Source organism: Mercenaria mercenaria, chromosome 3 (assembly GCF_021730395.1).
Source record: "Mercenaria mercenaria strain notata chromosome 3, MADL_Memer_1, whole genome shotgun sequence".
Classification (NCBI taxonomy): Eukaryota; Metazoa; Mollusca; class Bivalvia; order Venerida; family Veneridae; genus Mercenaria; species Mercenaria mercenaria.
This window is the reverse complement of record NC_069363.1, coordinates 30,709,195-30,721,530: the sequence shown is the minus strand read 5'-3', so window position 1 is coordinate 30,721,530 and position 12,336 is coordinate 30,709,195. Positions and strand designations below refer to the sequence as shown.

At 36.3% G+C, this 12,336-nt stretch overlaps 1 protein-coding gene across 1 annotated transcript in view; it reads right to left on the bottom strand.

Moving 5' to 3' along the window:
• Nucleotides 1-4,806: 4,806 nt before the first annotated feature.
• LOC123525175 (uncharacterized) overlaps nucleotides 4,807-12,336 on the bottom strand; it is a 34,720-nt gene continuing 27,190 nt past the window's right edge. The window contains exons 6-8 of the mRNA XM_045304014.2: nucleotides 11,141-11,292; nucleotides 8,617-8,844; nucleotides 4,807-5,737 (exon numbers count right to left, since the gene is read on the bottom strand). Coding sequence (XP_045159949.2) covers nucleotides 4,937-5,737; nucleotides 8,617-8,844; nucleotides 11,141-11,292 — 1,181 coding nt within the window. The 3' untranslated portion in view covers nucleotides 4,807-4,936. The remainder of the gene's footprint in view (nucleotides 5,738-8,616; nucleotides 8,845-11,140; nucleotides 11,293-12,336) is intronic.

Genomic DNA, 12,336 nt, shown 5'->3' with positions numbered 1-12,336 from the left:
TCAAAATTTTGCTATATCTACAACAGAAACATACTTTTCAACATTGTACAAAGGTTTAAAATGTATATAATGACAAAGTTTACTACTTTCATTGCATCTAGTCCTCCAGTTTTGAACATATTGGTCTTTCAACCTTTGTTCAAACTGAAACAGAAAATAGCGTGGGTTAGCGACTTCTTGGTGTTCCCAAATATATCCAAACCCGTTAGTATATAAATATTGTTTTACATCTGTAGCCCAATTTATATAACCTAAATTATTATAACATGAAAGCATTTCATAGCACAATTTGATACATCTGTTTCTAGGCAAAGTAAGCAAACGCATCCAATATTTGATACAACGTTTAGCTGAATATATATACATGGGGAATCTACCAACGTCCCCAAGAACAGCATCGTTACATACACTTCTGTTCACTTTAAGAAAGTGTTTACAGGCATATACCTGTATTGATTCGACACATCGCATATGTTTTAGTCCCCATAGTTCTGAACCATATAGTAACACAGCCGCAACTTTTGTATCAAATATTTTAAAGAACGTTTTATAAGGTAAACATTGCAAATTTTGTAGAGAATTGAAAATATATATCAGAACTTTTTTCGCTTTAACCGACATAGCTTCAGCCATTTTGTACAATGACAGTCTGTTAGAAAAATATATGCCAACATAGGTAAAACCATTCACAGTATCTATTACGTTATTACCAAAGAACCAGCGTTCTCTCCTCGCTAATCGTCCACCTCGCTTAAAGACCAGTACTTTTGTTTTAGAAATATTTACTGTAAGTTTACTTGAATTACAAAAGGTTTCTAAAATATTTAATTGCCTTTGTAACCCTACTACAGTATCTGCTAAAAGAGCAATATCATCTGCGAACATAAGTAGGAATATTTCCATAGTATCAGGAAATAACTGGATGCCTCTAGTATTGTTTTGACATAACAAGTATCCAATTCGTTTATAAACATGGCAAACAAGATGGGACTCAAGTTACACCCCTGACGTAGTCCAACAGGGCAAGAAAATATACTGGTAAAACCTTGTTGTGTTCTAACACATGCTTTAACAGACACATAAATGGATTGTATAGCCTTGTATAAATGACCTTGAACACCATTGTTTTTCAAAATATCATACAATACTGACCGGTCAACCGAATCAAAGGCTTTCTGAAAGTCAATGAAAGCTACGTATATCGATTTTCCTTTTACACTTAAATATTTGTTAACAATAGAATACAGTATAAAGGCGTTATCAACTGTACAATAACCAGCTCTAAATCCAGCTTGACATTCTGATATTCTACTATATGCTTCTACATAGAAAGTTAACCTTTTGGTAATTATTGATATGTAGACTTTACTTAAAATATCTAACAAAGCAATACCCCTGTAGTTATTTGGATTGCTAACACTTCCATTCTTATGCAGCGGAATAATTATTGACTTGGCCCACTCATCTGGAAATTCACCTTTTGTAAATAATCTGTTGAACAATTTTCATATAAAAGGTAATAATACATTTACACCATAAACTATATGTTGTGGAATAAGGTTACCACCAGATGCCTTGTGTATATTTAAAGACTTTACAGTATTTACAATCTCGTCATCTGTTATACTAGAATTAAACACTAAATCCTCGATCTCATCGATATTTATATTCATATCAATATCTCTATCGTCCTGTTCATAATCAATATTGTCATCAGCAACATTCGCTGCAAACAGGTTGCTAAAATGTTCAAACCAGCAGTTCAAAGATATATTTGGTTGCGACTTGGGTTTATCTGTCAATTTCTTCAACTCACGCCAAAACATCTTTGAATTATTTACAACAGATTCTATTTTAGACACATATTTTTTATTATATAAGTAACGTTTCCGTCTACACATATTTTTATAAACATGTTTGCTATTTATATAGTCGTTCAGATTATTTTCACATCGGCTGGACCGAAACTTGTTAAAAGCTTTTCTACTCTGTAATTTTGCAGCTTACAATCACTGTCAAACCATAGTTTATTTTCTTTACGAATAATCGGCCTTCTTAATTTTTGAAATCTAGCACTGCTATCTACTATAGCCGTTTCCAATTCGCCTACAATAACGTTTATATCAATATTACTGTCGTCTAGCATGTTATCTATCGGGTTAAAAAAACCATTCAGTATATTTTCCGATAAACATATGGTCCATAGTGGTATCTTATTTTCTCTTTAAATACATCAGACTGAGCACAGCTAATTTACAAGTATGGACATGCATTTTGCATGATGTTCAGAAATTTCAATTCTATACAAAGCTATGTTGTCTTTGAATATGAAGATCATCAAAATAGCCATTTTTTTTACCCTTTCTGGGGCCATTAACTCTGGACCCATGGTTGAATATGGCTGGTTCTTGAAAGAAACCAAGATCTTATGTCAACCCCATTATTTGTTGACACACCGCCAGATAAAAAAACAAGTTTCATTTCAGAATTTTGACCTAAACTAAAGTTATTTAATGGAAACAATCATCCACAAAAATCTCTACCAGGTAGAGTTAGGTCAAAATACACTTAAAAACTGATGTATCATCCATGTTGTATCACAATAAAGTGGTGTTTGTTTTTCCATATGGCTAATAATAAAAAAGTTACAAAATAAGCTATTAACAGGAACAACGAAGGGAAGTAATTCTAAATAATGTTCTAAGTCCACAAAAAAAAGAGAAAAAACAAGAGCTGTCTCCATAGGATGACACATGCCCACGATGGCACTTTGAATGAATAGTTATGGCCGATGTTAGAGTTTAGGACCTTTGACCTACGGAGCTGGGTCTTGCGCACAACACGTCGTCTTACTGTGTCACACATTCATGCGTAGTTATTTTAAAATCCATGCATGAATGACAATGATATGGACCGGACACGCCCATCAATGCACTATCATGAAAAATGACCTTTAATGTCTAAGTATGACCTTGACCTTTGAGCTACGGACCTGGGTCTTGCGTGCTACACGTCGTCTTACTGTGGTACACATTCATGCCAAGTTATTTGAAAATCCATCCATCGATGACAAAGATATGGACCGGACACGCCCATCAATGCACTATCCTTTAACGTCTAAGTATGACCTTGACCTTTGAGCTACGACCCTGGGTCTTACGCGCGACATGTCGTCTTACTCTGGTACACATTCATGCCAAGTTATTTGAAAATCCATCCATCGATGACAAAGATATGGACCGGACACGCCCATCAATGCACTATCCTTTAACGTCTAAGTGTGACCTTGACCTTTGCACTACGGACCTGGGTCTTGTGCGTGACACGTCGTCTTACTGTGGTACACATTCATGCCAAGTAATTTGAAAATCAATCCATCGATGACAAAGATATGGACCGGACACGCCCATCAATGCACTATCCTTTAATGTCCAAGTGTGACCTTGACCTTTGAGCTACGGGCCTGGGTCTCGCTACAGTCTTACTGTGGTACACATTCAGCCAAGTTATTTGAAAATCCATCCATCGATGACAAAGATATGGACCGGACACGAAAATTGCGGACAGACTGACAGACCGACACCGACTGACAGACCAACAGACGGTTCAAAAACTATATGCCTCCCTTCGGGGGCATAAAAAAAAGTTATTTAATGGAAACAATCATCAAAAGAAAAATCCTTACCAGGTAGATATGCGAAAATACACCAAATGATTTTAAGTACCATCCATATTGTACCACAGAAAAGTGGTCTCAGTTTTTCCAAGTGTAACCTTGGCCTTTGAGATAGGAACCTAAGGTTTGCAAATGACATTCCATCACATTCAGGTAAACATTCATGTCAAATATGAATACAATTTCTCGATGAATGTCAAGTTTATTTTCCGGACAAAAAAATGTGGACTGACGCATGCACAAACTAATGCACTAACGCAATACACCAAACAGCCATTTGGAGGACTACGTCTTCGTTTCCGCAAGCGGGCTCAACAACAAAATTACAGAATTGGAAGTAAGAGCAAGACAACATTACAGACTTAGAAGTAAAAACAAGACAAAACTACTGACTTGAAAGTAACAGAAAGACAAGAAGTGTGCCCTTGACCTTAGACCTAGGGACTAGGTTCTTGCGCACGACACTCGTCTCATGATGGTTTACATTTGTGCCAATGAACATTAAAATCAATCCATGCATGAAGAAGAAATGCTCCGGACAAAGTCATTCTTGTATCTGACCTTTGGCCTCTAAGTGTGCCTTTGACCTTAGACCTAGGGACCTGGTTCTTGCACATGACACTTCGTCTCATGGTGGTTAACATTTGCGCCAAATTACATTAAACTCCTTCCATGCATGAAGAAGAAATGCTCCGGACAAAGTATCGACCTTTGACCTCTAGTGTGACCTTGACCTCAGACCTAGGGACCTGGTTATTGTGCCCGACACTCTGTCTCATGATAGTAAATAATTGTGCCAAGTTAAATCAAATTCCCTCCATGCATGAAGAATGCTCCGGAAAGATTAGTTCTTGAATTGACCTTTGACCTCAGTGAGACATTGACCTTTGATCCAGGGACCTAGTTCTTGTGCATGGCACTCTGTTTCATAATGGTGAACATTTGTGCCAAGTTACATTAAAATCCCTCCATGCATGAAGAAGATATGCTGTGGACGCCGTTCACCCTCCCGCCCACCAGGGGCGTTCCTATAATGCGTCCCGACTTTCAGACGGGTGTATAATACGCTTACCAGTAACTCTTAAAAGTCTGTTTCTATGAACATAGGGCATCAACAAATGACTTACAAATTAAACTCAAAATTGCCTATAATATAAACAAACATTCTGATAAAATGACACATTATGGTCTGTTATAAATGTCTATTGTACTGCAAATAATCTGGAAATATTACTATCTAAAACAACTACAAAGCCCTAGTCATTTTTGTTTCTTTAAATTCTTCCTCTTTCTTCTTGACTTTACATGGTCAGGATTACTCTCCGTCTTATCAGTCTCAGCTTTTTGAACTTCCTCAGAATGTGCTTCATGATGTTTACCTCGTTTCCCTTTTCCCGTATCCTTTGCTGGTGGACTTGGGGATGCTTCCACATGATCCTTTTCTGCCAATCGACCTATCATTTCATTTATATCAAAGTCTTCAATAATCACGCTCTGTTTCTCAGTCTTTCTATCTGTTTTGACTGCATGACCTGATTGATCACTTTTTTTGGTGTGTTTGTTATCTCTCTCCTTAGGCATAGCTGACCGTTGTTTTCTCTCGTCTGTTTCTGGTATATTCATTTCTTTTTCGTTTCGCTTTTTCTTAGATACCACATGTTCCCAGTCCTTGCTTTCCACATTTGGAACATCATCACTCAATGATGATGTATTTCCATTACTTCTGTTTTCCTTTTTCTCCCCTGCCTTATCTGAATGTGTTTTGTGTTTGTGGACTGGTGCATTGTGGTAATTGCTAGGAGTCTTGTCGTGGTTGTCATGTGTCGCATGGCCATGTTTTTGGTGGTAATTGTTGTGCGAGGTCTTTTCCTTGGCACCGTTTTTACCTTTATTCCCTCGGGCATTTTGACTCTGTTTATCATCTGTGACTGTCTTGTTACGTTCTTTATTTTTACTAGAATGGTCATAATTGTGGTCAGTCTGTCTACTGCTAACGTTTACGCCACGCGATCCATCATCAACAGATGTACCCCAATCTTCCTTCAGCTTATCAATGTATGTCTGTAAAAAGAAATATCAGATTTTAACTCTTACCCTGCTAAAATTCTAAAATGGACTTGTCCATCTTTCAATTTGGACAGTACCTTTAACTGTTAAAACACAGATGTGCAGGCTGATCATGATCTACACTGGTCGCAAAGACACACTAAATCGTGTCCAGCATGGTATGGGTTAACTAATCGCAAGAAAGTCTATGTTGTTATCTTTTCAATATCTAAGGGCCTCTGCAGACAAGTGTTAAAGGTTGCTGACTTTAAATCACTTATCCCTTCCAGTTACGGGTTGTACAATATTTTTATGTGATGGAGCCACTCAGTTGGTTTACAGAATATTGGTTTTTGTACACAAGTGCCCATCTATTCCTCAAATTTTGCACAGAGAGGTACCATGTTTCGAGCTTCACTATTATGGAAAGTTTACGTATGGCCTAAAGTCTTATGTGTGACTCAAATGAAACAAACACTCAAACATTTTGAGTGACAGCAAAAGTAACAAGAACTGTCAGAAGGACAGTGTGCTCAACTATTGAAAATGTTAACAAAAGCTATTAATACCATATGAGTAAGTACGAGAAATATAAACAAGAGGACCATGATGGTCCTGAATCGCTCACCTATCCCCACATGACCCAGTGCTGAACTGAGTATGACGTCATTATTTCTATTATTTGAAATAGTGACCTAGTTTTTGAGCACATGTGACCTAGATATCATCAAGATTAAAAATTCTGACCAATTTTAATGAAGATCCATTGAAAAATATGGCCTCTAGAGAGGTCACAAGGTTTTTCTATTATTTGACCTAATGGCCTAGTTTTTGAAGGCACGTGACCCACTTTTAAACTTGACCTAGATATCATCAAGGTGAACATTCTCACCAATTTTCATGAAGATCTCGTGAAAAATATGGCCTCTAGAGAGGTCACAAGGTTTTTCTATTTTTCGACCTACTGACCTAGTTTTTGACCGCACATGACCCAGTTACAAACATGACCTAGATATCATCAAGCTGAACATTCTCACCAATTTTCATGAAGATCCATTGAGAAATATGGCCTCTAGAGAGGTCACAAGGTTTTTTCTATTTTTAGATCTACTGACCTAGTTTTTAACCCCACGTGACCCAGTTTCGAACTTGACCTAGATATCATCAAGGTGAACATTCTGACCAGTAATCATGAAGATCTCATGAAAAATATGGCCTCTAGAGAGGTCACAAGGTTTTCCTATTTTTAGATCTACTGACCTAGTTTTTAACCCCACGTGACCCAGTTTCAAAGTTGACCTAGATATCTTCAAGTTAAACACTCTGACCAATTTTCATGAAGATCCATTGAAAAATATCGCCTCTAGAGAGGTCACAAGGTTTTCCTATTTTTAGACCTACTGACCTAGTTTTTGACCGCACATGACCCAGTTTCGAACTTGACCTAGATATCATCAAGGTGAACATTCTCACCAATTTTCATGAAGATCCATTGAGAAATATGGCCTCTAGAGAGGTCACAAGGTTTTTCTATTTTTAGATCTACTGACCTAGTTTTTGACCCCACATGACCCAGTTTCGAACTTGACCTAGATATCATCAAGGTGAACATTCTGACCAATATTCATGAAGACCTCATGAAAAATATGGCCTCTAGAGAGGTCACAAGGTTTTTCTATTTTTAGTCTACTGACCTAGTTTTTTAACCCCACGTGACCCAGTTTCTAACTTGACCTAGATATCATCAAGGTGAACATTCTGACCAATTTTCATGAAGATCCATTGAGAAATATGGCCTCTAGAGAGGTCACAAGGTTTTTCTATTTTTAGACCTACTGACCTAGTTTTTGACCCTACGTGACCCAGTTTCGAACTTGACCTAGATATCATCAAGGTAAACATTCTGACCAATATTCATGATGATCTCATGAAAAATATGGCCTCTAGAGAGGTCACAAGGTTTTTTTCTTTTTTAGACCTACTGACCTAGTTTTTGAACCACGTGACCCAGTTTCGAACTTGACTAGATATCATCAAGGTGAACATTCTGACCAATTTTCATGAAGATCTTATGAAATATATGGCCTCTAGAGAGGTCACAAGGTTTTTCTATTTTTAGACCTAACTGACCTAGTTTTTGATGGCACGTGACCCAGTTTCGAACTTGACCTAGATATCATCAAGATGAACATTCTGACCAACTTTCATAAAGATCCCATGAAAAATGTGACCTCTAGAGTGGTCACAAGCAAAAGTTTACGGACGCACGGACGCACGGACGCACTGACGCACGGACGGACGACGGACGACGGACACCGCGCGATCACAAAAGCTCACCTTGTCACTTTGTGACAGGTGAGCTAAAAAGAATTTGAGGGTGGTGGGGAGACGGGGGAGTAATGAGATACGGTAAGGTTAGTTATATGGGTAACTGTTGTATGTATGAGAAATGTAACTGGAGGGGATACAAATGGGAGGCAGTGGGTGTACATGAAAGTCTAAGAACAACAGTTACTGGCAATATAAAGAAAGTATTTTTGGGAGGATGGGGAAGTGTGTCTATTTATACCAAGAAATCGTAAGAGGTATAAGTTAGTCTAAGAAATGTGAATCCTTTTTGTGGTGCACTGTGGCAAAAGTTGTATGAAAGAACTGAGAAACAACATGATGGTGGAGGCTAGAATGGCGGTGGAATGTATGAGGGATATAGAGAAAACTGCAGTCATACCGGTAGTTTGTATTTCAGGAAATATAAACTAACTTTTAAGCAGAATCGCTAAAAACGGAAATGCTGCAAGTAATATGCAAGCATACATTATATCTAGCTAAGTCTAGCTGCATGGCAGAAAATTTATAATTATTTTTTTTAATAAGAATGAAAATATAAAACCTACCAACTTCTTTTCTTTCTTAAGCAATCCCCATTGACACATAAGCTCATCACGTACTTCTGTCAAAACATATCCCAGAAAATTCTTCCCATGCCACATGAGCTTGTTTCGCGCTCTTTTGTCTTGAATTTTAAGTCCAATTCCCCATATCTTATCGTAAGGATTTGCCTCTACAAATACCTTAGGATAAGTTGTAACAATTGCTTTCTTCAACTTCTCGTTTTGTGAAAACTGAAAAAGAAACGACATTGTTAATCTCCTGTACTGCAATGAAATGAACAAGAATGGACAAATATACAAATGTGTACACAAACATACTTTTAATCTACTGCAAATTAGAAGTCTTTATATCAAAACCTGACTTTTATGGGATATTATTTACAAATTTTGTAAAATTCTGGGTCAAGTAAATTTTGCAATAATTATTGTTTTTTGTAAGACTACAAAAATCATGGAATCTATTCCATATCTGAATAATAGATTTCCACATAAGGCAGTCCAAGGGGCATGCATGAGGGGTGTTGCACTTTCATTACCTTTAACGAACAGACTCAATCAAATCGAGCCTGCCATTATTTTGCTTGTTGTGTTCTATGCTTCTGAATGATCTTATTACAGATCTTATTCATTAAAAGAGAATGTGACCAGATTATTTTGGGAAACATTCAGGTAGATATTCAGCCTGGGCCTCTATCGTGCCCCTCAACGCCAGGTTCCAGTACACGTCGCGGGTTTTGATTTATTTTTTCATAAGAGGAATATATCATGTGAGGAAAACATCCAGCTGGCTTACATAAGGCCATAGCTTCTACCCAGAAAACTGAAATCTCAGATCTAAGCTAGCGAGTTGCTATATGATATCTATGTCACTGTGACATTAAACTCAGTAACAAACTGGTTCAGCTCTATACAACCATTCAGTACATAATATTAACAAGAGTATTTTTGAGGTTTATATATCGTGCATTTTGGTTAGGGATTCCCCTTGTGGAAATTACATTTGTTTACACTGTCAAGTAACTTTGGAACATGTTGATGAAAATGGTTAGGGTTGGTGCAAAATAACCAGTTTAATCTGATCCCCCTTCCCCAATGGTCTTTTTGCCACTGATAGTTCCAAGGTGGTGCCTCCACTGTTCCTTTATAAATGTGACCTTTTGTTTCTTCTAAGTCTTTTTGAGAATATGTCTATCATCTATACATCCACAAAGACTGTAGGGTTTTGTTTTTGGGAAGCTGTTCAAATGCTTTGTCCTTGTTTTAATATCTAAATATGTCTACATGAGCTTTTTAATTTATAAGTTTAATTACTAGAAATAATAACACAATATGCCTTAACCAGAAATAAACCATAAATTCTGACTTAACCCAACATATTCATTAACTGCCTGTTATTCATAAATGAGTTACTTAACAAAGCGGTCAAAGGTGCCATTAAGTGTTGCAGACCTATTTCATTTTGGACTGAAACTGAAACTGAAACTGGTTTATTTGCTTAAACGCCTATTTCTACATTTAAAACATATTCAATGGCGTTTTACAATACAAGTTGAAATAAAATATTAAATATAAAATATTTTAAATAAGATTAATTAAAACGAATCAAAATAGCAATTATTAATTTAAAGTCAATGATAATACTATATTTTAAAATACTACTAACATACAATTATCACAGACAAACATTAAATTTCTATCACTGTCACCAGCATCATTGTTTAAAACTCAGTCAAAACTTAGAATAATGCAAAGTAGTCTCTGAAGAAATGCGTTTTCAACCTTTTCCTAAAGCAGTCAATTGAAGAACTTTGTCTGATGTTCAACGGCAAATTGTTCCACAACTTTGGCCCTATAGTACTAAAGCTTCTATCACTAAAAGTTTTTCGCTTGTTGAAAGGGACGGTGTAACAGTCAACTGATGACTCCGAGGATCTGAGGGAGCGCTGGGGGATTTTCGGTGTTAAGAGTTCAATCAAATATGCAGGCGCATTTCCAACATGGCAATTGAACATGTACGTCAAGATCTTAAAGTTTATTCTGGCTTTGATCGGCAGCCAGTGCAAATCGTAGAGTGCCTGCTTAGAACTGTCTCTTCTTCTACGATTCAGAACTAACTTCGCACACATATTTTGAATGCGTTGCAGTTTTGCGATGTCACAATCAGAAATACCGTATAAAATAACATTACAGTAGTCTAAATGCGAAATAACCAGCGATAGCACTAAGGTTTCAGTTGCATCCTGAGTCAAATATTTGCGAAAATTTGTGACAGATCTCACCGTCGGACCTGCGCAAAGGGAGGTTTACTTCTAGAATGTATCAACCATAAAGTGTTTCTTTACCATTATGGATAAAGGTATCCTGTCCAAGATACATAAAAGAATCATTTGACAAGTCGCTTTTCAATAACTATTTCTACTTACTAAACATGAGGCCTTCATTCATTGAAAATAACTTGAAATAAATGTCCCATGCATAAACAGATGGACTTAACATATAAATATACAGTTTGATGAATGGATATAACCTTAGCCATGTTTCCTTCTTTCACGAAATGAAGACAATGCTGATGCCATGTCTCATCATTGAATCCCCTCACTTGTCTTCCCAGATGTTTAATCTCTTTGGGAATAGTCCTCTTTAAAATCTCCTTTGAAATTTCATAATCCTCAAACAAAACTGAAAAATCAAAATCATTAAATGAAAATGTGTCAGTAGAAAGCAGAACTTCAAGCTTAAAAGAGTATTCAACAAATGTAATTAAGAATGAAATCAGAGATCATATAAACTTTACATTATATGTCTAGAGGCACAGACTTAATGTTTCTCTAATCAAATTTCCACATTCTCGCCAAAAACTGAAAATGTGCTCACTCTAATGTGTGAGATTATGAAAAAAATATAAATTTACTCACATTTATATCAAATTCATGTTGAACAGGAATCTTTGTTTCCAAACAACAGTATAATTTACTCAACAATTTACTGATATGACTTATGAATTAAAACTTCTCAACTAAAAGTTCTTAAACTCAGGTGCTTATATTTAACTCAGGTGCTTATATTTAATGAATGAAATGATATTTTTCGGTGTTCATGCGAAATGAATGACAGAATAGGATCGGCAAATCCATGAATCGCGCTAGTGATTCATGTTTAATTTGCCGATCCTATTCTGTTGTTCATTTTGCATGAACACCGAAAAAAATAGTTTCATTTCTTATATTTTCATTATAAAGTTGAATATCGTTACCTCGATATCTGTTAGCTCTATACTCCGGTTAGCACGATGTGTTTTGGTCGGTCTCGACTTTTCTCTATATATTTTAATGGTATTATTTATTATAACCTCGATATTATTTGCTCGATATTTTGTTTAGCTTGATGGAATTTTTCAGGCCCGTCAACTTATTTGTACTGTTTTTACACCTGGTTTCGTCAATATCACAGCTTGTCAAAAAATTTCTATTTTATTTGTAAGGTGTGAAAATCAACCTATTGTTGTCCGGCAATGTATTAATTATAATTAGGTTGGTTTTGTGATTGTTTAGTTTTTTATTTAATCTTTAATCTAATTCAAATATTAACAAGTTTGCATTTAATTCTCAATAATTAGTCTAAAACAGCGTGCAAGCGGGCAATAGCACTTAGGACGAAATATTTTTCTTTTTGACGGAGTAAAAATCTAACATTTTTGATTGAGTAACAATATGCGTATTTAAC